At 40.5% G+C, this 26,254-nt stretch overlaps 1 protein-coding gene across 1 annotated transcript in view; it reads right to left on the bottom strand.

Annotated features, from left to right (window-relative positions):
• Window positions 1-26,254, bottom strand: part of STK39 (serine/threonine kinase 39) — a 323,134-nt gene that overhangs the window by 37,765 nt on the left and 259,115 nt on the right. The window contains exon 16 of the mRNA NM_001434979.1: window positions 23,644-23,712. Within this exon, the coding sequence (NP_001421908.1) occupies window positions 23,644-23,712 (69 nt within the window). The remainder of the gene's footprint in view (window positions 1-23,643; window positions 23,713-26,254) is intronic.

The raw sequence follows: 26,254 nt of genomic DNA, 5'->3' as shown, positions 1-26,254 counted from the left end.
CCAACCACGTTCTTTCGCCATTTCTGGAGTACAGCCTCACACCAACCAGTGACGAGCTTAAATGAATGGCACGAGTCCATACCAGTACCTAAGGCATTTCTAAAAACGTACAGAACTTACCACTGCTGTGGGCACACTGAAGCCAGTCTCAAGTATTACATGAACTTAATTTGTTCTTAAAACACTTTCTATAAGAGCTGCTCCACTGTCGATAACCACCTTCCCACTTACCAAGAAAAAAGCAGCACTTGAAGTTAGGCATGTAGTGAACGATACTCATAGTAGTTACTTGTACTGCATTACTGATTTCAATATTTATATGCAAGGCTCAATGCTAATATTTAAATAGCATTTTATGGGCTTTGTTTTTCTATTGATATGAAATTCACATAACAAAAAAGTACCTCTTTTTAAAGTGAATAATCTGGGGACATTCAGTAAATTCAAAATGTTGTACAACTGCCATCTCCATCTAGCACCAGAACATCTCCAAAAGAAATCCCATACCATCAATCAGCTGGTCACCCCACACCCTCACGTACCCCCGGCTCCTGGCAACCACTAATCCGCTTTCTGTCTCTACGGATTTATCTATTCTGGATATTTCATATAAATGGAATTGTACAATATGTGACCTTTTGTGTCTAGTTCTTTCACTTAGCATAATGCTTTCAAGGTTCAAGAATTTTAATAAACTTAAAAAATTATGCCAGAGTGTTCAACTTAGCACTCCCTGGAGAGAGATCTTGAGCACAGCTACAGAGACCCCGCGTACAGACCCAAGCAAAGAGAAATAATAACAAAGTTAAAACCTTCGGGTCATAAAAATCAACTATACAAACACAGAATAAGAGCACACTGGATAAGCAGCATCCAGAGGGGAAGGGGGATGAAGGAAGGGACTGACCAGCAGCAAATATGTCAACAATTAAATCTCAGTAATGAGCCTGTGGGTCTACGGTACTTTACAGACTTCTCTGGATATCTGAAATATTAATAATAAAAACATGAAAAAGCTTAAAAAGTGGGTTTTTTTCTGGCTGAGAAGTTCAATATAAAAGAATGCCATCTATTTTATTTAAAATTATCATATAGTATTTGATGCCACTAGCTGAAAGGTCATACTCCTCTCACAAATGAGGGGGTCCCTAAGCCCTGCAGCCCCCACGTCACATTAGGAATTTGGAGTTTGTATACAATGTTGACAGGCACAAGCCTTTAGGAGGGGTCAGAAAAATGACAGGACATTGAGAGAGATGAGATGGAGGGTTTAAAAAGGATATTGCCATGCAAGAAAGTTCATTAAGGAGAGAAGATAAGGCAAAGCTTTGGCATTATTTATTCAAATATTTGAAAAGGGGATTAGATGTGTTCTGTACTGTTTCAGGGGCCAGAAATTAAAGAGAGTGGATTTGGCTCAGGATAAAAACCTTCCAAATAGTAATTGACAACAACTGGTGCCTCTCACCAGGAGAAGCTCCTCGGCACTAGAGGCAGTCAGAGAGCTAGTAACCCTCCCCCATGTCTCCTTCCCAGCCCCCTGCCTGTGCAGACACACAGGCCCCCAGGCTCAGAAGGCTCTGTGCTGGATTTAACACTCTGCAATAACCATTCTGAACTTGCTAACTTTAGAACAAGGGACTCCGCATTTTCATCTTGGACTGGGCCAGTCCTGTGTATGGATATAGAAGAAACACTCTTCTCTGATGAAGTCAGCAGCAGTGTTTGGTTGGTTAGCGTAAAAAGGCAGTTCAAACAGGGAAACATAAGATTGTAATACAAAAACCTTTAAAATTAATATTTTAACTTAAATCTTATGAATGTACACTCCTTTACCAATATTGTGATACAGGATCAAGGCCATTTTAAAAATTATAGACTTTAAACATCTCTTTTGTTTTCACAACGATCTTTTTCCATACTGAATGTAACAATAGTTTGTGTTTAACAATTTGCCTTTATCAATGGACTTCCCAAAGCATGCCACTTGTTTTTCGGACAAACAACTCACTTTTTGAACTCATCTTTTATGAGTTATTTAAATGATATGATTTTAATAAGAAGTAAGTGAACTGTGGTGTTGGAGAAGACTCTTGAGAGTCCCTTGGACTGCAAGGAGATCCAACCAGTCCATTCTGAAGGAGATCAGCCCTGGGATTTCTTTGGAAGGAATGATGCTAAAGCTGAAACTCCAGTACTTTGGCCACCTCCTGCGAAGAGTTGACTCATTGGAAAAGACTCTGATGCTGGGAGGGATTGGGGGCAGGACAAGGGGATGACAGAGGATGAGATGGCTGGATGGCATCACCGACTCAATGGACGTGAGTCTGAGTGAACTCCGGGAGTTGGTGATGGACAGGGAGGCCTGGCGTGCTGCGATTCATGGGGTCGCAAAGAGTCGGACATGACTGAGTGACTGAACTGACTGACTGACTGACTGACTGACCGAAGTGGCTCAGTTGGTGAGGAATCTGTCTGCAATGCAGGAGACCTGGGTTTGATCCCCAGGTTGGGAAGATCCTCTGGAGAAGGAAATGGCAAACCACTCCAGTACTCCTGCCCGGAGCATTCCATGGACAGAGGAGTTGGGTAGGCTGTGTCCAAGGGACTGCAAAGAGTTGGACACGACGGTGCCACTAACTTTCACTTTCAAACCCACATAAACAAATGTGGGAACAAATTCTTTTCAAACATGGAACTTCCTTGGTGGGAGGAGACGTGGGGGTGGCGGCAGGGCAGACTGGAGGGTCATCTCCCAGCGCCCTGGGCTTCACCAGTGCATTTTATAGAGGGAATAGAGAGCACCACTGAATTTAGCAGGTGAAGTTCATGGAAGTTGGTTATTCTGTAGAAATACCAGGCTTATTGCATTGTGTTCTGTCTGAGCTGTCCTTCTGAGGCTGATGAGCATGGCCACACGCCTGTGACAAAGAAGTGTGAGCTTCCTTGAGACAGAGGTGTAAACGCCTCCTGAAGCTGGTGGACACTGCTGCTGCCAAGTATAAGACGAAGAGGTGGGTCTGTGGTGAAGGAACTATAACTCCAAAGGCGAGGGGGAAAGCGGTGGCTCGTGGCTATGGAAGTAGGACTCAAAGGCAGGCCTCACGGGGGACAAGGGGAGTCACATTTCTCTCCAGACCTCGCTTCTTCAGCTACACAGTACGCACGTGTGAGAGGTCCTCCAGACAGTAGGAAAGAGAAACTTCAGTCACAGGGAAGCAGGCAGAAAACTATAAACAGGGAGGCATCCTGAGAGTCACAGCTCCGGTCTGACTACCAGAAAACTGCTGCTGCTGCTAAGTCGCTTCAGTCGTGTCCAAGTCTGTGCGACCCCATAGACGGCAGCCCACCAGGCTCTGCCGTCGCTGGGATTCTCCAGGCAAGAACACTGGAGTGGGTTGCCATTTCCTTCTGCAATGCAGGAAAGTGAAAATGAAAGTGAAGTCGCTCAGTCGTGTCCGACCCTCAGCGACCCCATGGACTGGAGCCCACCAGGCTCCTCCATCCATGGGATTTTCTAGGCAAGAGTACTGGAGTGGGGTCCCATCGCCTTCTCCGAGTAAACTGTTGGATAGGACCAATTATCTAGCTGCCTGCTCCAGAGTGTCCATGTTCATTTTGTTGTTGTTGTTTACATTTATTTATTTAATTGGAGGCTAATTACTTTACAATATTGTGGTGGGTTCTGCCATATATTGATGTGAATCAGCCACAGGTGTACACATACATGTACGTGTACATGTACAGGCCCCTAGTCCTGACCCTCCCTCCCCCCTCCCTCCCCATCCCACCCCTCAGGGTCGTCCCAGTGCACTGGCCATCGAGTGCCCTGCTTCATGCATGGACTGTTCATCTATTTCACATATGATAATATACATGTTTCAATGCTTTCTCTCAAATCATCCCACCCTCACCTTTTCCCACAGAGTCCAAAAGTCTGTTCTTTACATCTGTGCCTCTTTTGCTGTCTCACATATAGGGTCATTGTTACCATCTTTCTAAATTCCATATATATGCATTAATACACCGTATTGGTGTTTTTCTTTCTGACTTACTTCACTCTGTATAATAAGGTCCAATTTCATCCACCTCATTAGAACTGACTCAAATGCGTTATTTTTTATACATTTAGTTGTTTTCATACCACTTCCCAGCACTGCTTGGACTGGAGGAGTCATGGGAGACGAACTCCCACGGCTGGCATGGAGGCGGCAGAGGTGACGCGGTGACTCTCATAAACTCTACGTGGACCACAGTGCTGTGGTCATTCCGTCCCAGTGGGAGTCCCTACCTCCATTTCCCACTAAGGACCTGAGCTTCATTGTATTCTGGGAAACCGCAGCGCTGTTTCACTAAAGAGTTACAGTGGAGAGGAGGCCAGATGAACTTGCTCCAAAACAGAAGAGGAAAGAACTCACTGAGTCCCTCTATGGGCCGGCTGTCACATCAGCCTCTCCACGTCATCGAGTAAGACAGAACAGCTCTATGAGTTAAGTGGCTCCCTCCACAGGGAAAGAAGAATCTGAAGCCTAGAGAGACGAACTAACTTCCCAGTGTCGCATCTAATAACGGACAGAACTGAGATCTGAACTCAAAGCTGTCTGATTCAAAAGTGGGCACTCCTTCCCTACACCACACAGTCTCTACATGCTTCAGATTTGGAGAGTCTTAAGAAATAAGACAGAGTATGTTTGGGGACTTCCCTGGTGATCCAGTGGTTAAGACTGCACTCTCAACGCAGGGGACCTGGGTTTGATCCCTGGACGGGGAACTAGATCCCACATGCCACAACCAACACTCAGCACAGTCAAACAAACAAACAAAAACCAACCAACCAGCGGACGTTTGATCAGTTAAATCATAAGAAGCAATGAGCAACATGGAAAGCAGCCATTTAAGGGATATGTACAATTTGATTTCACCAAAACTTACTAATAACGAATCTGAAATCAGTTATTTAAATAATCACAGGAGATGACAGCTAAAGGAGCCTAGAAAGCTGTATAGAAATTTCTATGCCATTGAATGCTTTTACTACCTCTACCCTTCAGAAGTTAGAAAAGGATTTTCTCCTAAAAAGAACTGCATAGAGAATAAAGCCAGTAAAGGGGAGACGGGTTAAAAAAAAAAAAAAAAAAAAGGCATGACCATCCCTGTCAGACAGCTTTACTAGCTTATCAACACTCTAAAAATCACCACTGTGAGAAAACACTGTCCTGGTTCTACATCCGGTTTACTTAGGACAAAGGTTAGCCAAACGAGAACACATTTTACTATGTCTGCTTTCTGAATATGAGGTCACCTGAAAGTCTCCTTCAGGTAATGAGAGTATTAGTCCCTGACTAATTAATGAATGGACTTGAAATGGCAAGTTTGCTTTAACCCAACGAACATGAATATTTTACGTCTTCTGTGCTCTATGATAATGATAATAATCCTGTTGTAGGTATAGCAGTACCTTAGCCCACTCCATAAATTGTGTGAGAATTAAGCAATATTTTGAAATGGAAAATATACTTCATCCTCTTTGGGAATATACATGAAGGCCCTCTGGTTGCAATCAATTAAAAAAAAAAAATGCCTGCCATTAATGTCGAAGTTTTGCGTTTTCTAGGAATCCTAATTTCCCTTTGATAGTGTAATTGGATTCAGAAATACTGGAAGGCATCTCTGAAATTCTCCTGATCCCCAAACAATAAATCACAAGTCACTTTTCAACGCCCTCAAACTTAAATGAACCTAGAATGTTGAGACATCACTTCAGCTTTTATTTCTCAATTCCTCTAGGGCAACTGCCCTTTCCTTCTGTAATTCCTCCTCACCTCGGACAAACGGGCATCAGGTCTAGGCAGCAAAGGGATCCAAGCTAGTGTAAACTAAATACTAAAGATTCTCTAGCAGAATGAATGAGGCTAAGGGAAAGCATTTATTTGCCCTGATAGGAAAAAGGCAAAAGAGGTGCAAGATTTCTACCGTACTTACCTAGAGACTTGAAAGCTGAACAACTAGAACTTATAATAGTATTGACAAGGCATTGCGGCGAATCCTACTTACCAAGCCCTGCACTGTGCGGCCCGCTCCTGTCTGGCCTTATTTCATACCACCTTCTCTTTGCTCCCTTCTCCTGATCACATTGGTCCTCTTTTACAAAGTTAATGAACTTTGCACACTTGCACACTTGTGTGTCTGCCCAGAATAGCCAGGCAAAATCTAAGACTTCACCCAAATATTTCTCTCTGTGGGGCTCATTCTGATCTTGAATCTCAATGAGGAGCACCCCCCAATTGTTACTGTCTCTATATACACATTTTTTCCTGCATACTTCTCACAATTTGTAAGTTCACGTCTACCAGTGTACTCATTTATGTCTGCCTCTCTTGTGAGACTGCAGGCTTCAAGAGGGACAAGAACTCTGTCTCTCTGGTTCACCTGGGGAACTCAGGACAGCACAGACTGAGTGCTTTATTCATGGAGTAAATGAAGGAGAGAAATTTCAGGGCCTGGATGACAAGTGTGGTAGAAGGCCAGTCTCCCCACTTCTGCATGAAAGCAAGACCACTGTGGCCGAAGAATAGGAAGCCCGCCAGGACCTTCCAGAAGCAGCACTCCTGAGTTGGGCACTAGGGCCCTCGTGTTGGCTGGTGACACTGGTGTGGCTTCTTAAGAGTCTCTTGGGCATGAAAAAATGGGAGCCAGTGAGGGTGCCACATGGCAACCAGCACCAACAAAGTGATTCAAGGGACCCTGGGGACATTTCTTGAGACTCCCAGTAATATCCCAGAGGAGTATATATATTATTGTTGGCTAAGCAACAGTTAGAACTGGACATGGAACAACAGACTGGTTCCAAATAGGAAAAGGAGTACGTCAAGGCTGTATATTGTCACCCTGCTTATTTAACTTATGTGCAGAGTACATCATGAGAAACGCTGGAGGAAGCACAAGCTGGAATCAAGATTGCTGGGAGAAATATCAATAACCTTAGATATGCAGATGACACCACCTTTATGGTAGAAAATGAAGAAGAACTAAAGACCCTCTTGATGAAAGTGAAAGAGGAGAGTGAAAAGTTGGCTTAAAGCTCAACGTTCAGAAAACTAAGATCATGGCATCTGGTCCCATCACTTCATGGGAAATAGATGGGGAAACAGTGGCTGACTTTATTTTTCTGGGCTCCAAAATCACTGCAGATGGTGACTGCAGCCATGAAATTAAAAGATGCTTACTCCTTGGAAGCAAAGTTATGACCAACCTAGACAGCATATTCAAAAGCAGAGACATTACTTTGTCAACAAAGGTCCATCTAGTCAAGGCTATGGTTTTTCCAGTGGTCATGTATGGATGTGAGAGTTGGACTATAAAGAAAGCTGAGTGCCCAAGAATTGATGCTTTTGAGCTGTGGTGTTGGAGAAGACTCTTGAGAGTCCCTTGGACTGCAAGGAGATCCAACCAGTCCATCCTAAAGGAGATCAGTCCTGGGTGTTCATTGGTAGGACTGATGTTGAAGCTGAAACTCCAATAGTTTGGCCACCTGATGCGAAGAGCTGACTCATTTGAAAAGACCCTGATGTTGGGAAAGATTGAGGGCAGGAGGAGAAGGGGATGACAGAGGATGAGATGGTTGGATGGCATCACTGACTCAATGGACATGGGTTTGGGTGGGCTCTGGGAGTTGATGATGGACAGGGAGGCCTGGCGTGCTGCAGTTCATGGGGTTACAAAGAGTTGGACAGGACTGAGTGACTGAACTGAAGACCTATATAGTCTGCATACATCTAAACTGCATGGGTATTTCAGGTCATACCAGCAAGCCTGAGCTGTTAACATTTAATTATTGCAAATTAATCATGTAAAGCCACTGCTAAAAGTTCTTTTAAGTGTAGAGTTCTGTTTATGACGTGAAAAATTTCATCCTGAAAAAAATTAATTTCTTATCCCCACTGCTTAACTAGTAACAATGTTCATGAGCACTAAATAAGAAAACCAACTTTTCAGTTTTAAAAACCTACTTAGAGCTCCAGTCTGCTGTGCCAATGGCCAAGAAGCCCATGAGTCAGATAAACTATAGCATTTCCCCCTTCCTAAGAGTTGTGCTGTCCAATCCATGTCCCCTCACCTGTATTCTACCTTTCTATGGCTTCCCTAGTAGCTCGGTTGGTAAAAAAAAAAAATCCACCTGCAATGCAGGAGACCCAGGTTCAGTCCTTGGGTAGGGAAGATTCCCCTGCGGAAGGGAATGGCTACTCCTAAGCCATTTGGAAGCCCTTCCTGTCCTCCTGACCGTGCATATCCCAGACAGATGAGAAAGCGCAGAGAACTGGAAACAGAATTCTGACCCCAGATCTATCTACTCAGTGACATCAAGGATCACAAGCATGCTGAGTTTCTAAAGATCCAGCTCACCATTACAAACTGGTTGCTGCTGTTCAGTTGCTCAGTCATGTCTGACTCTTTGCAAACCCATGGACTGCAGCACGCCAGGATTCCCTGTCCTTCACTGTCTCCCGGAGCTTGCTCAAACTCATGTCCATTGAGTTGGTGATGCCATCCGTCTCATCCTCTGTCGTCCCCTTCTCCTCCTCCCTCAATCTTTCCCAGCATCAGGGTCTTTTCAAATGAGTCAGCTCTTCACATCAGGTGGCCAAAGTATTGGAGTTTCAGCAGGAGTCCTTCCAATGAATATTCAGGATTGGTTTCCTTTAGGATTGACTGGTTTGATCTCCTTGCAGTCCAAGGGACTCTCAAGAGTCTTCTCCAACACCACAGTCCAAAGAACTGATTCTTCAGTGTTCAGTCTTCTTTATGGTCCAATTCCCACATCCATACAAGACTACTGGAAAAACTATAGCTTTGACTAGATGGACCTTTGTCAGCAAAGTAATGTCTGTGCTTTTTAATATGCTGTCTAGGTTTGTCATAGCTTTTCTTCCAAGCAATGAGTGTTTTTTAAATTCCATGGCTCCAGTCACCATCTGCAGTGATTTTGGAGCCCAAGAAAATAAAGCCTGTCACTGTTTCCATTGTCTCCCCATCTATTTGCCATGAAATGATGGGACTGGACGCCATGATCTTTGTTTTTTGAATGCTGAGTTTAAAGCCAGCTTTTTCACTCTCCTCTTTCACTTTCATCATGAGGCTCTTTAGTTCCTCTTCACTTTCTGCCATAAGGGTGGTGTCATCTGCATATCTGAGGTGATTGATATTTCTCCCAGAAATCTTGATTCTAGCTTGCGCTTCATCCAGCCCAGCATTTCGCATGTTGTTCTTTTCATATAAGTTAAATAAGCAGGGTGACAATACACAGCTTTGATGTATTCCTTTCATAATTTTGAACCAGTCCGTTGTTTAAGGAATCTCAAAATCTATTACAAATTAGACCACCAGGGGGCCTACTACTGAAAAGATGCTTTAAATTTAACGTTCTCATTTCAAGTAACAAACTTCTCATGTCGGATCAAGTTCCCTAAGGGTGAAGATTAAGGCATTTTTCTATTAAATATTTAGCAATTAAAAAAAACCCCACCAAAACCTGTCCACCAAATCTAATGGGACAGCCAGCCTGTCTTCACTTTCTACCATAGTGTACTCTGGCCAGAAGGGGCTTTTAGAGCCATGGGCTTTTATACCCATGGCTATTCAAATGCTACCCTGACTACAAATTCCTCTTGGATGGTTCTATGGCTCATCAGACAAGGGTGTGTTTCACAGCCTATTAGAACGTGACTAATCAGTCTCTCCTTGTCTGAGGTCCGAATCTGAGGTGAAACATTTTCATACACTTTTTGAATGCTAAACTTAAATACTGCAGTATTAAATAGTGTAGGATTAAGAAGTAGGTGTTCTTAAGAGTCAGCAAGAAGGACTTCTTTGTTCTTAAAAAAACAAACAAACAAAAAAAACTGGCAACCAAATACAAGATATAGGATCCAGGTTAAAATTAGATATAAAGCCAAAAATAAAATGAAAATATGCCCACACTGTATCAAAACTGTTGGCCGAATTTTCTTTCTTGGCTTTACTATGTTTTTGATTGGATATAGAAGGAGCTTCTGTTACACAAGAAAAAAAAAAGCAGAGAGATTTGGTTTGGGATTAAGAGATCTATTTGTCAATCTACTAACAAGCTTCTAAGCAGCTTCTTTGTTCTTGTTCAGTCACTCAGTAATGTCCAACTTTTTGTGACCCCATGAACGGTAGCACATAAGGCTTCCTTCACCATCTCCTGGAGCTTGCTCAAACTCATGTCCGTTGATTCAGTGATGCCATCCAGCCATCTCATCCTCTGTTGTTCCCGTCTCCTCCTGTCTTCAATCTTTCCCAACATCAGGGTCTTTTGTAATAAGTTGGCTCTTTCGCATCAGATCAAAGTATTGTAGCTTCAGCATCAGTCCTTCCAATGAATATTCAGGATTGATTTCCTTTAGGATTGACCGGTTTGATGACCTTGCAATCCCCCCTCTCAAGAGTCTTCTCCAGCACCACAGTTCAAAAGCATCAATTCTTTGGCATTCAGCCTTCTTTATCTACAGTATTGTACTGCTGATGGAATAGTTAAAATTCACGTGGACCAGAGATTTCTGAAGTAGGTAAACACATACACACACATACTAACAACCCAAAACAGAAATCTAGGAATGAAACAGACTATTCAGCAAAAGAGCCATCTCCTTTAGCCCTATACACTTAAAAGCATTAGAAAAATATACATCAGAAAAACTAGGTTTCCTGTACCAGAGTAAACCTACTATCCTTCCACCAGAAAGACATTCTCATTGTAAGCAGGGATTGGTGTTGGGGTTTATTATAATTCTATAATCAGAAACTTTGGCTGAATTGAACGTAATCCTCAATTGTATCTGATTCCAGAGTTACGAGACAGATTAACATGAATTACAACAGGACAATTGAAAGTAACTGAAAAAAGCAAGACTCCACTGACAGAGGATGTCTGAGACTAATCCACTAGCAAGCTCTTGTTTCACATAAGTGAAATTAAGCACAGACTTTAAATGGAGTCTATCTCTATCAGTGGTTTTAAAGAGGATCCACAACTCCTAACTAAATAAAAATGACAAAGTTAATTAGAAAACCAGGGCTTGCAGTGTGGTTTACTGCTGCACGGATTCATAATCATATGACACAGAAACTGAGAACACCTTGGGGGAGATTACAGATTTTATGCTTTTTAGAACTTTCTGGAAATAACCTTTGTTCACATTTTGAAAGGTAATTTTGAATTTTTCCCCCTCCTCCCAAATCAGATGTCTTCATAAACAATAAGTCTGTGAACTCTTATCTGGATAGTCAATCATTTTGCATTAGAATCTGCAGATCAGTAAGCACAGAGGGTGGCTGGGGCTGGTAGTGGATTCAATCACAGGAGCAGGCAGCCTCTTTTAGGTTTCTGAAATTTGGTTTTCTAGGAAAACATTTCTTCTGTTGAATTTCCTTGAATTTTGGGGGTGGGTGGGAGGAGTATGGTCAAAAGATTATTGAAATGATAGCTCTGTTACAACAAAAATTCTATTTTATTTCAGTCTATCTTTCTGATGCAATTAAATAAACTTAAAGATATATTAACTTTTAGGTTTGAGACTAAATTAATGCTGAGTGTGTGTGTGTATGCATATACTGCATGCTCTTTGCATATTTATTCAGGCCTGGCTCCCAACATTCCACAGAACAATCAGCTTTTTTGTATATTTAAGCAGCAAAACTATGATTCTACCACCCTGCCAAAGCATACAATTGCTGAATATGAGGGTGAGTCATCTAATGCATGGTACTTTTCAATTATATATTAGATGATTCAGCTTATCACTTGCAAATATTTTAAAATAATTTTTATATACTATTTTTCACATTAAAATTAATAAATTTTCCTATTTAGGGAATAAATCCCTCAATAAAGACTTTTTAAAGAAAAAATGGTACCTGGAAAACCAGGAGCAATGAGCTACAATCAAATGGCAGTGGCAGTTTTTAAAATGGTAATGCTATGCCATATCAAACTGATTAACATTTATTTCTGATAAATATAAACAAGGAAAGTAATCAGTATAGTTCTCCCAAGCCACTTTTAGTCCCTAATTCCCTAGACTATTAAACTTAACATACAGACAACTTTTAATCAGGAGTCACTCAACTGTATTTATTGACTTCATTTAACTAACACCAAGCCTTTCTAAACCCAGGAAGGGCTAACGGAATTTTCTGCCTTTTTTTTTTTTTTTATTATCAGTCATCATTTAAAAGCATAGTAAAATTGTTTCATAGAGACACTATTTTTTTTTTAATGAAAATTTTCCTCCATTGAATTTCAACATCAATAAACATCACAGCATAATCACTGAATTGAATATAAGGGAAAAGATGTTCACTCTTTTCCAAGACTTGCATTGTAAAAGTGCATGGCGGTGCAATAAATCCTAGATTTCTCACAGAAGACTTAAATATCCCTGGCTATAGCTGGGGGAACAACACACTTCACACATCCAACCATATGCTCACAAATGAGCAAATATTCTGTTGCTTGCATACTCCGGAGCTTAAAGATACTCTGCCATTGTCAGGAAACATAAAAGCTGAAGGCCACCTGGAGGATCTACTGCACCCTGAGCAGCAATTGTAGTTTTAATAAAAACTGTAATGACTCATTATGGTAAAAATTTATACTGATGAGGCTCCTCCGCACATTTACACCATTTAGACACACAGTTTTTAAAAGTTAATTGGCACAGTTTTAAAAGAGATTCCCAAAGAGAGAAAAGAATTGAGGCTGAAAAGCAAAGGAGATGAGTGAGACTGAAAAGGATATACAGATGATAACATGATGGCCACAGAATTGTATTGCATTTAAGAATCACCTGGGAAGCTTGGTAAAAGAATGCAAGTTTCCACATTCTACACCTAAGACTCCAGATTTTGTTGTTCTAGGCTGGAGTCAAGAAATGTGCATTTTTTTAATACACACCCAAGACAAGATGCTGATGCAGGTAACTCACACTCTGTATTTTGAGACAAATACTGTAATGCCAGCAAGCACTGGAAGATAGAAGGCCTTCTAGACCAACCACATTTCCTTACCAAGGAGGCAAGACTCAAAAGTCAGGTGAAAAGTCAATTAAGAAAGACAAAAAAGAGGGGAAGGTAGGAAAGACAGAAAAAAATCAATCATACAAAAATTGAAATATAAACCAATGGAATAGGATAGAAAACCCAAAATAAGACCATGCACTTACAGTCCATTAATCTATGACAAAGGAGGTAAGACTATACAATGTTGGAAAGACCATCTCTTCAACAAATGGTGCTGGGAAATCTGGACAGCCACATGTAAAAAAATGAAATTAGATCATTCCCTAACTCCATACACAAAAATCAGGTCAAAATGGGTTGAAGACCTAAATGTTAGACCAGACACTATAAAACTCTTAGAGGAAAACATAGGCAGAACACTCTCTGACATAAATTACAACATCTTTTTTAATCCATCTCCCAGAATAATGGAAAAAGCAAAAATAAGCAAATGGGACCTACTTAAACTCAAAAGCTTTTGCACAACAAAGGAAAAAATAAACAAAACGAAAAGACAGCCCACAGATTAGGAGAAAATATTTGCAAATGATGTAACTGTTAAGGGATTTATCTACTCCAAAATTTACAAACAGCTTATGACCCTTAAGGTGTGATCACTCACCTAGAGCCAGACACCCTGGAATGTGAAGTCAAGTGGGCCTTAGAAAGCATCACTACAAACAAAGCTAGTGGAGGTGATGGAATTCCAGTTGAGCTATGTCAAATCCTAAAAGATGATGCTGTGAAAGTGCTGCACTCAACTGCCAGCAAATTTGGAAAACTCAGCAGTGGCCACAGGACTGGAAAAGGTCAGTTTTCATTCCAATCCCAAAGAAAGGCAATGCCAAAGAATGTTCAAACTGCACAATTGCACTAATCTCACACGCTAGTAAAGTAATGCTCAAAATTCTCCAAGCCAGGCTTCAGCAATACATGAACCGTGAACTTCCAGATGTTCAAGCTGGTTTTAGAACAGGCAGAGGAGCCAGAGATGAAACTGCCAACATCCGCTGGATCATGGAAAAAGCAAGAGTGTTCCAGAGAAACATCTATTTCTGCTTTATTGACTATGCCAAAGCCTTTGACTGTGTGGATCACAATAAACTGTGGAAAATTCTGAAAGAGATGGGAATACCAGACCACCTGACCTGTCTCTTGAGAAACCTATATGCAGGTCAGGAAGCAACAGTTAGAACTGGACATGGAACAACAGATTGTTTTCAAATAGGGAAAGGAGAATGTCAAGGCTGTATATTGTCACCCTGCTTATTAACTTATATGCAGAGTACATCATGAGAAACGCTGGGCTGGAAGAAGCACAAGCTGGAATCAAGATTGCCGGGAGAAATATCAATCACCTCAGATATGCAGATGACACCACCCTTATGGCAGAAAGTGAAGAGGAACTAAAAAGCCTCTTGATGAAAGTGAAAGAGTAGAGTGAAAAAGTTGGCTTACAGCTCAAAATTCAGAAAACTAAGATCATGGCATCTGGTCCCATCACTTCACGGGAAATAGATGGGGAAACAGTGGAAACAGTGGCTGGCTTTATTTTTGGGGGCTCCAAAATCACTGCAGATGGTGATTGCAGCCATGAAATTAAAAGACTCTTACTCCATGGAAGGAAAGTTATGACCAACATAGATAGCATATTCAAAAGCAGAGATTACTTTGCCAACAAAGGTCCGTCTAGTTAAGGCTATGGTTTTTCCAGTGGTCATGTATGGATGTGAAAGTTGGAGTGTGAAGAAAGCCAAGCGCTAAAGAACTGATGCTTTTGAACTGTGGTGTTGGAGAAGACTCTTGAGAGTCCCTTGGACTGCAAGGAGATCCAACCAGTCCATCCTAAATGAGATCAGTCCTGGGTGTTCTTTAAAAGGAATGATGCTAAAGCTGAAACTCCAATATTTTGGCCACCTCGTGCGAAGAGTTGACTCATTTGAAAAGACCTTGATGCTGGGAGGGATTGACGGCAGGAAGAGAAGGGGATGACAAGAGGATGAGATGGCTTGATGGCATCACCGACTTGATGCACATGAGTTTGGGTGAACTCTGGGAGTTGGTGATGGACAGGGAGGCCTGGCGTGCTGCGATTCATGGGGTCGCAAAGACTGGGCCAGGACTGAGCAACTGAACTGAACTGAACTATGACCCTTGATAGTATCAAAACAAACAACCCACTCAAAAAATGGGCCAAAGACCTGAAGAGACATTTCTCTAAAGAGGACACACAGATAGCCAATAGTCACATGAAAAGATGTTTAACATCACTAGTTATTAGATAAATGCAAATCAAAGCTACAATGAAATATTACCTCATACTGGTCAGAATGGCTAGCATCAAAATATCTACAAACAACAAACGCTGGAGAGGATGTGGAGAGAAGGGAACCCTCCTATCCTGTTGGTGAGAATGTAAATTGATGCACCCACTATGGAGAACAGTATGGAGGTTCCTTAAAAAACTAAAAATAGAGCTACCATATGACCCTGCAATCCCACTCCTGGGTTTATATCCAGAAAAAAACAGGGCCCCAAAAGATACATGCAACCCAATGTTCACAGCAGCACTGTTTACAATAGTGTGTGTGTGTGTGTGTGTATATATATATATACGACATCTTTATCCATTCCTCTGTTGATGGACATTTAGGTTGTTTCCATGTCTTGACTACTGTAAACACACACAGAGATATACACACAATGGAATATTACTCAGCCATTAAAAAGAATGAAATAAGGCCATTTGCAGCAACATGGATGGACCTGGAATGTCATACTGAGTGAAGTCAGTCAGACAGAGGAGAAACATCACATGACATTCCTTATATGTGGAATCTAAAAAGAAATAATACAAATAAACTTACTTACGAAACCGAGACTCACAGACTTAGAAAATGAACTCATGGTTGCCAGTGGGAAAGGGATAGTTAAGGACTTTGGGAAGGTCATGTACACACTGTGATTTCTAAAATGAATAACCAACAAAAACCTATTGTAGAGGACATGAATTCTGCTCAATGGTATGTGTCTGGATGGGAGCAGGCTTTGGGGAAGAATGGATACATGTTATATGTATGACTGAGTCCCTTCATCAGCTATACCCCAATACAAAATGTTTTTGGTGTTAAAAAACAAAAATTTGAAAAAAACTAAATTTAAAAAATCAATCATGGTGAATTATTCTTCAGTTTTGAGAGGGTGCCATAATATTTATATTGCCCAGGTCATCAATTCATGAACAACTCCAGTGTTAAATTTCCCAAATGGAATTAAATGTATTGATTTATACAGAAGTATATTTAAATGCCTATGTGTGGCAAGCATAGTAGAGATTAAAAAAAAAAAAAAAACAACCACCCCCACCCCCACCCCCAGAAAAACAGGCATTGCTGTAAAGGTGCACTCAACCTCCACACAAAGAGAAAGTAGGCTCTGGGAGTACAGTAGGATGAAAGACATGTGTCGTTAAAGGCAAAAACCATTCTCTGGGGTTTCTGGCGAGGAAAAGCTGTCTTTCAGATTTCATTAGGGAGGAGGTGAGCATCAGAGAAGGCTTCGTGGAGGTGGCATTCACAGTGACTTTTAAAGGGCAGACAGGTTTTTGGGGAAGTCTTTTCTTTTTAATTGGAAGATAACTGCTTTACAATGTTGCATGTATGTGTGTGCACATCCCCTCCCTCTTGAGCAACCCCCATATCCCATCCATCCAGGTGGTCACAGAGTGCCAGGCTGGGCTCCCGTGTTATACAGCAGCTTCCCATTAGCTATCTATTTTACACACGGTAAGGCAGACAGGTTTTGAACAGGATTCTCCATGTGCAGCAAAAGAGCATGCCAAAGACATGCACAGAATGTCCAAAAGTGCACTGAGAGACCTTATGAGAATGTATATAGCTAATATTAGCTTCCACTGAGTCCTAACTAGTCAGCTAGGCTCAAAATCTCTCAAAGGAAAATTGTATAAATAAATGCAGAAACACATCTCCCTTCTCAGGAAACAGAAATGCCAACATCTGGTTCTCAACCCCACTTAAAGCGGAAAAAAAAATAGACATATGTTGTTACAAAGCGAGGAAATGGTGGTATTAAAAACCCAGCAAAGAGCTGTCAGTGGGCACTTTCCCAAAAGGCAGCTGCCAAGCGCTTCACTCACTGTCACACCCTGGATGCTACATCAGGCCTTGCAGATCGAACGTCAGGAGCAGGAGTGGCTGGGCAGCAAAGGTTAACTGGCCAGCTGAACGTACGCATCAGTGTTCCTTCTATTGCTGAGGTCCTAACACTTATCCAAGAAAGACTCAAAAATACCATGTATCACAAGACCTGAAGAGGATTCAGAACTTTTGCTGTCTTTGGTACTTATGAGTTTGTTTATGTGTTTTCTCCCCTTTGCTTCTGTTGCTGACAAAACTTCCAATGGACCATTTCTGAGCTAGGAGGCTAAGGAAGCAACCTTCTCAGCTGTCTCACTGGAGGTCCATCTTTGAAACAACTGTGTTGGGTACTGAGATCTGGTTTATTTCCACTTGTCAGCCATGCCAGTCTGGAAAGAGAAGCAAATTCATACACGCATCTTGTCTTGCATCTTGCAAAGTTAACTCATATTTTTAAACCAACATCCACCCAAAGCCTTGTCCATCTCAGTTCTGATGTACACCATGTCTAAGCGTACTTTGTTTCCTGCCTAAGGTAGTGCTGCACTGAAGCCCAACTGAAGTGAATTCATGATTTCAGACCATAAACACTGCATTTAAGTTTTGCTCTGCTTCTGCGTGACAGCAATCACTCTATGTCACTACACTGGTCCCTCAGTCTAAATTCTGCTTTGTGATGGTTCGTACACTAAAGACCGATTACCCTGAAGCTGGGTACTGAAGATTTTTTTGTAACATTATGTTCACTACATTATAGTAAAAGTCATAACATTCACTGCTCCATAACATACACTATTGCTTTTATTCAGATTTTTATATTGCCCTAAGCATTTACTCTGATTCAAGAGGAAATTCTGATAGGGAAAAAAGATTTTAAAAACTATTTAAATGTTAGCTGTTTTATATTATGGAAACTGAAAAAAATACACATTCAAAATATCACTCAAACCTCTATATGCCAATGTTCTACATTGAACTGGACTATATTTTAGTACAACCTTTTTGTCAAGGGACTATATTTCATATTTGTAAAATGCTACTTGATTTCTGTACTCTTGAAAGTAAGATTCTTAAAATAGTAGAATCCCATATAGCCTTCTTTAGAAAGTGTTATGAGATATTTGTATATTTCAAGGTGGTATATGTTTATCTCTAGGGGTTAACTATATAAATGTAGAGTTTGGGGAACTGGAAACATAGCATTTAATAAAACAAAAATCCTGGCCTTCAAAAAACTTATGCTCAAGGGAAGATCCTATATAGTTAAAAATAAATAAATAAATGAAATACAGCCAATTAGATGGGGAGAGATTAGGAAAAGTACTTTAAGGATGGGGGTAGAGAGTTGGGGACAGGTTGGAATTCTAAATAGGCCGGTCAGGGAAGGCCCCTTTGAGAGGCAGCATTTAAGCACTAGGAGATACCCAGGTGAACCTGGGGAATGAGCATCCTGGCCGAGGGCAGGGCAAGTACAAAAGCCAGTGTGGCTGGGGTGAAACGGGGAGGAGGGGCAGTCACAGAGAGGGAAGACGTCTGAGAAATGACAGGGGACAGATCATACAGAGGATTGTAAGCCGTTGAGATATGGGATGGAAAGCTATTACAGAGTTTTATTTAAAGCATTAATGTGATATGGCTTACTTTTTTTTATTGAGATGTAATTCACATATCATAAAACTCACCCTTTGAAAGGCCACAATTCAGTGGTTTTTAGTATAGTCACAAGGTTGTGCAACCACTTCTAACTCCAGAACATTTTCATCACTGCAAAAAGAAGCCCTCGACCCCTAAGCGGTCACTCCCCTTTCCCATGCCCCTCTCCAGCTCTGGCAACCACGATCTACTTTCTCTATGGATTTGCATACTGTAGTCATTTCATATATATGGAATCATAATGTGTGTGGCCTTTTGTATCTGACTTACTTTTTACATGGATCTCTCTGGCTGCTGTGACGAGAACATGCTGAAAGGAGGCAAAGTCAGAAGCAGGGAGACCAGTGAAGAGATGAATGCAGTAATTCAACTGAGAGATGAAAAGAGTCTGAAATAGGATGGGAGGTGAGATGGTAAATAACGGCTGGATCTTGAGTCATTTAGACAGGCTGGATATTGAGAATGAGAAAAAGAAAAGGAAAAGACAACTCTGGTTTTTGTCTCCATTCTAAAAAGATGGGGCTGACACCTACCTAGGGGGCAAGGCCTCTGCGGGTTGCAGACTGAGAGGAAACCACAGGGGCATGTTTTTGGAGATGTTAATTAAATCTGGGATGGTGATGAGCCTTCTGTGTCAAGATGCCACAGAGAGAGATGAATATGAGTCTGGAATTCAAAGGACACATCTGGGCTAGAGACAGAAATGTGGGAGTTTCAGAGTGGGAGACGTTAATATCATAAACTAGATGACATCATCAAGGATGTGAGTGATTAGAGAAAAGTAAAGAAATACAGTGAACGAGCCTATGGACATGTCAATATTCATAGGTCAGAGAGATGAAAAGGAATGAACATAAAAGACTAAGAAGACAACACAAATAAGGTGAGAAGACCAAGAGAGAAAAGAGTCTTAAACATCAAATGAAACCACTTATCATGGTGGAGGGCATTGTCCACTCTGCCCAATCCTGCTGACAGATCACTGAGAATTAGCCACTGGATTTAGGAACCTGTCAGGTGGTCATTCACAGTCCATGGATTTTCTCTTCCTCCATCTTGTTCACTCCACTCCAGCCATATCTACCTTTGCATTTCCCATTTCATCTGTTAGGTGTATGCTTTCCCCAGATACGGCTCTGAACTAGTCTGAGTGGAGTGAGGAAGTCACAAGTCTGACTGGAGTGGTTTCAAGAGACAGTGGTAGAAAAAGAAGTGAAGTCAGCAGCAATTCTTTTGAGAAGTTTAATTGTAAGGGGATGAAGAGAAACAGCTGAAATGGGAGGTGGAGTAAAAAAGCTTTAAAATGGGAGACATAAAGATATGTTCGTGTGCTGGTGGGACAAATCAGTAGAAAGGGAAGAAAATTATGCCAGAAGGAACACAGAACGGCTGAGATAGGGGACAGACTTAAACACATATCATCTGCTCATCAAATAATCAACATTTAAAACATAAACCATCTACTCATACAAGAAAAACAAATAAGGGCAAGTTATTTTTTTCCAGAGACACAGAAACCACTTAAAGTTATCTGGATCCATTCTTCAAGGCTAAAGATGTTGGATTAACTGTATACACAGGGTCAGATTCAAGCTTAGGCTCTAGGCTTGGAGTCACAGGATCCAAGTTCAAGGACCATGATAAGTTACAGTATCCCAGAAACTTCTTTTGACCTCCCTCTTTTGTTCATAAAATACTTATTAAAAGCAGCAAGTCCTCTCTACCTTGTATAATTGATACAAAGATCAAATGAAAAACGTAGACATTGTCACCCTTAGGTGTGCTGTCCCTGTGAGGGATGTTCAGTGCTACTAGACGAGGAACAACTGCACACCCCTGAGTCTCACTCCAACACTCCACACTCCAGTTCCAAGAAGGGGAAAAGGCAAAATGAAAAACTGGGGGAAGAATAAATAAAGCATCAAAAAGTAGAAGCTTTCTGGTTATATATTTAAACCACACTCAATAAGCTGGACATGCATTATGCCTTAATTTCCACTTTTTTAAAAAAACTCAATGACCAAAAATCCTCTGGTTTAGATTCAGCTGAGCCTGGGGCAAAAAAAACAAAACAAAACAAAAGAAGTACACTAAATTTGACTGTAGATCTGAAGCAAGATCATGCTTAAATAAAGATGTGACTTAATACCTCCCATGAATCTCTTTTATTCTCCACACTACCTGCCACCTACCAAGTGAAAGTGAAAGTGTTAGCTGCTCAGCGGTATCCGACTCTTTGTGACCCCATGGACTGTAGCTCTCCAGGCTCCTCTGTTCATGGAATTTTCCAGGCAGGAACACTGGAGTGGGTTGCCATTTCCTTCTCCATGGGATCTTCCCAACCCAAGGATTGAACCCACATCTCCTGCATTGCAGGCAGATTCTTTACCATCTGAGCCATCCACCTGCCAAGATCATGTTAAATAAAAGGACTATGTGCTCCTCGACTTTTTGTCAAATAGATACTAGCAGGTGTCTTGATTAATTTTTATCTGTTAATTAATTTTTAATTCTGCCTGCTTTGTATATGGACTATAGCTCTCTTTAAGGAAGATATTCTTTACAGGGTATCTTGATCTAGCCATTAATTTTTCTCTTAATTCTTTAGTGTGAACTAAAACACAAAGGTGTGTGCTCATTTTTTCAAATGAGAAAAATCTACCTTTATCAAAGAATGATTAACATGAAGAATTCTGATATGGAATTTACAATAAATGCCAAAGTTGAACTGACCTTATTGCTCAGCTCCCCCTCACATTTGATCAGAAACTAAAGAACTCAGCTAGCCATGGGACCTCACAAGGCTTTAAAGTGTATGAAAGACAGAATATATGAGAAAATACACACACACACCCCTCTATGTATGTGTGCACGTATATATCTTCTTTAAAATATGTCTATATAATCATATACACCACTTGGCAGAGGAGTCAGAGTTTCCTTGTGGGGACTTCCTTGATGGTCTCGTGATTAAGAATCCACCTGGCAATGCAGAGGATGCGGATTTGGTCCTGGTCTGACAATTAAGATCCCATATGCCACGGAGCAACTAAGCCCATGCTCTATCTACAGAGCCTGCGTGCTCCAGGGTCTGTGCACCCCAACTGGAGAGCCTGGGTACTGCAATTTCTGAAGCCGGCACAACGCAACTAGAGAATCTCTGCACCACAAAGAAAGACCCTGCATGATGCAAGGAAGACATCAAGTGATGCAACTGAGACCTGATGTAGCCAAATAAATATTTTTTAAAAACAGCTTCTTTGCAAAATCAATGTGTACACTTCCTGTATAATTAAGAGGAATAAGAGCTTACTTTTTTCTAATTACAAAGATAACTTTGTATCTTTACATTTATGAATACTTGTATAACAGTAACTTAGATACTGATTCTCTAGTCAGAATTTCAACATCTCACTAAAATCCCTATGACTCTTTTTTACATAAAACAACTCATTTTGTAATGATGTAAATTACAGAGATTCTAGGAACAAATTATTCTGATGGGTAAGTGTATCTACCTCAAGCTCCAACTTAGTGACACACTCCAGCGTTACTGAGGAAGAAATTATTTTAAGTAAGTGATTTTTTGGAATTAGCTTTTATCAAAGTATAGTTGCTTTCCAATGCTGCGTTAGTTTCTAGCTGTATAGCAAAGTGAAGCAAAGTATAAAGCATTTCATACTTAAAAAAATAAAGTGATTTTTCTTTAAGTTAAAACCTATCACTTAAGGGGCCCAAGTCATTTCAAGAACTGGTTTTGATTTGACTTTAAAGAAAGTTTTATCATAATACTATTATAGTATTATAATTATATAATTAAAAATATAATGAATATAATGTCATAATTAACACTGTTAAAATATTAACTCATCTCAATTACTTAGGGTCATCATTATAAATATGCAATAATAAGCTACATTATAAGATCTTCATAAATTCAGAATTTGTTGCAGAATATGGATCCCTTCACCCTCACCCCAGGTAGATGCAGGCTACACTTTTTCTTAGATGACACCGTCTGCCTCTTACAGCTTTTCTGCCTTCCCTGCCTTGGCAGGAGGCCAGCAGTCATTTCTTGCTCCTATTAGTGTGTCTGTAGCTAGCAGGCTCCCCAATTTTCACACAGCTTTTTCTTGATTCTAAAAAGTAGCAGTAGTAGAAAAAGCCACAGTCTCAAAGTGTGGTGGTTCTGCCATAGCCCAGCTGCAGGCCCTCGACAAACCACTGAATCACTTTAGGAATTTGTTTCCTTATTCACACAATGAAAGAACTGGACTGAATGATGGTTAAGTTTCATCCAACCTTGAAACTTCATAATGAATGAATTTTTCTAAGAGCTAGGAAGTCCACCACCTAAGTTTATTAGAACTGTGTCCAAACAAAGAATAGAGAAACTCAGAGAAAGGACCCCAGAAGTTTCCACACTTCTGTGTATGGAATTTACAGTATCTTGGGCTTGCTAGGTCATGGACTTTTCGGTTTTCTAGGTTCTTTGGTTTATCTCCAGTAAGTGAGGTTTTGCATTGGATAAATCATGTCTGGACAAATGGGACAGAATTATATTAAGTGCCTTTGGAACAGAAAATTAAATATGACTCTTAAATATACTTCTTTCACATAAAAGATAGGAATTGAAGAAATTTTCAGAAATTCACAGAATAAATTATTCCCTTCTGAAAACTTTTGTTTCTAAGTGCAGTTCCATTTGATATATAAACAAAATGCATGACACTACATGCATTAAAAAATGACTCACCTATAACTACATCATGCCCATCAACCAAGCCGGCAGAGAAGAGCTCCTGAGAAACGCCGTCTGCAGTATCTGCCCAAATGTGAAATGAAGGTGGATCAGAAACCACACAATAAAAATTAACAATCTAGTACAATGTAAAATATATATACTTTTCATTTAGAAAAATCATTCATGTGTATTTCAACAATTCAGGTTCTATCAGGAGGAAAAATCAGAAGCAATGTGAAATACATTTGCCACATACAATTTGCATCCTGTCTTTGTTCAAAAGAGGTTCTACAAAATCACTGCTTCATTTTTGGTGAGCCAAGAAATTTTTGCCTTTTGTCTACTACCTGAATTAGTCCTCAAATGCACCTCTAGAAGTTAGCTCATAACTGGTCCCTATGACAATGCGTTTCTTTCTTGCCAAGGTTAATTCCAGCCACCATCAATCCTTTCCTATCATTAGTAGCTACTGAGTTATAATTTATGGCAAAGGTTGAAGAGGTAGCATTTGATACAACCTTATGTTTGGTACAAACAGCCTGTGAGCTTGTTGGACTATTAAGATGAGCTATTTAAATGAATGCTATTAAGAAAATCCTTTAACATGACATTGATCATTCGATAGCAAAAGACTCATTCTCTTAGAAAATGTGGTTGAATAAAAGAATGTAGCCTCTCAATGATAATTGACAGGCGTTAGCAATCTCATAAAGATGAGATTGAACAGGCTGTAGCAAGTGAATATAACAGAAATTACTTAATTGAGAGGTTATCGTGAACATGACAATAGTGAGACGTCTGTTTGAAGACTTTGTAAAGGGAAACTGATAAATTGCCACGTGCTCAAAGAACCATTATGAACCTTGATGTTTTCACAAGGGAGACTGCATGCTCTCCATGGCAGCCTGATATTATTACAAATACACAGTACTAGAGTTAGATAAGAAGAAACTGGGAAAGTACAGCTCCTGAATCAAGTAACTACCTAACCTGAACTACAGTTTGCTATGCCAAAGGCTGCCTTCATCAGAAAATGGGTTTCCCTGCTTAATCTGAGTTTCAAATATGATGACTATGTAAGTGGGCTTAGTGTGTGTTGTGTGTTTAAGTGTGTACTCATACTCAACATGAGCACGTAGCTGAAGGTACAATTACCTTTCATAGCGGGCTTTAATATGTTTAGCCTGGTGTCTGACTCATAGTAATTACTCAGCACATGGTAACTGTGATGATAACGAGGCAACCAGAGACCATTTGAAATGCACCTTCTTTCTCTCTCTCATACATGGCTCAATTTTCCAAACTGCCAACAAGACTTTGAGAGTTGATGTATATTCTTTGTACTTTCAGAGAAACTGTGGTATTCTATCACTTTACTCATCCGATGAAATGAAATCAAAGAAGGAAATGGAAAAGAAAAACACGGGAATCTTACTAAAAAATGAAATTCCATTTAAGGTGGGCTTATCTTGGACCTTGTCCTCACTATTAGAAGTACAAGAAACACCTTACAAAATTCTCTCAGTGATAAAACAATCTCAAAGCATGAACCTTGATGTTGTTTAGTTGCTAAGTTGTATCCGACTCTTTGCTATCCTATGGACTGTAGCCTGCCAGGCTCCCTTGTCCATGTGATTTCCTGGCAAGAATACTGGAGTGGGTTGCCATTTCCTTCTCCACGGGATCTTCCTGACCCAGGGATCAAACCCATGGCTCCTACATTGGCAGGCAGACTCTTTATTGCTGGGAAGCCAGCAATATTTATTCTATCACCAGGGAAGCCCACAGCATGAACCTAGGACAGCATAACAAAAGGCTCTAGTCTGAATATGATGTGCTTTATAAAGTCAGCTAGAATATTCAGCCTCAATCTCCATCTTCCTGGAAGCCACTAGAAACTTCAGGAAAAGCAGCATATTGAATTAAAGTGCCTGCCTCATAGACACCAGGCATACAGTAGGCAGTGGTTACATGCTACTATCTGTTAAAGCAACTGGATGTGATACCACCATCTCTAAAGTTACCAATCAGATCTTACACTTTAGTAAGGAGCTATAATCAAAGAAGTCAGATGAGAATGGAATAATCAAACAAAGCCACATTAAGGGCTAGCACTAAAGCAGTACTGAAGCAAAGAACATTCCCAAATCATTAAAGTGTGCGGCATCTCTGACTATTTTCAGGACTGTTGGGTACCAAATGAGTCATATCAAAATAGCACATGGGTGGTGCTCGTTGGTCAAAAATGGAAATGTTCCTGGTTTGTGTGTGTGTGCCATTCAGCAGTTATTTTTCATGCATGTTAAGTAATATGTCAGTAACAGTTTAGAACAAAAACTTGAGGTAACTGATAACTTATTTTTCATTAAGCTAACAGTCCTGATGCATAAACAATCATAAATGATCATGTATGCTCTGCTTTCTAGACCATTACAGCAACATAATAAACACAAAGGGTTTGCCCTCAAATGAGGACAGAATATTTGATATGTTCACTTTATATATTCAATATATATATTCAATGTCATGTGTATTTACGTGTGTATATAGCAGAGACATAGTACATGTGGTTTGCATGCACAGATGGAGTGCAAACAACATCTGAAATGCTTGACAGCATCAG

Source organism: Bos taurus, chromosome 2, assembly GCF_002263795.3.
Source record: "Bos taurus isolate L1 Dominette 01449 registration number 42190680 breed Hereford chromosome 2, ARS-UCD2.0, whole genome shotgun sequence".
Lineage (NCBI taxonomy): Eukaryota > Metazoa > Chordata > Mammalia > Artiodactyla > Bovidae > Bos > Bos taurus.
The sequence above is the reverse complement of the archived record's forward strand: the minus strand, read 5'-3'. Positions and strand labels throughout refer to the sequence as shown.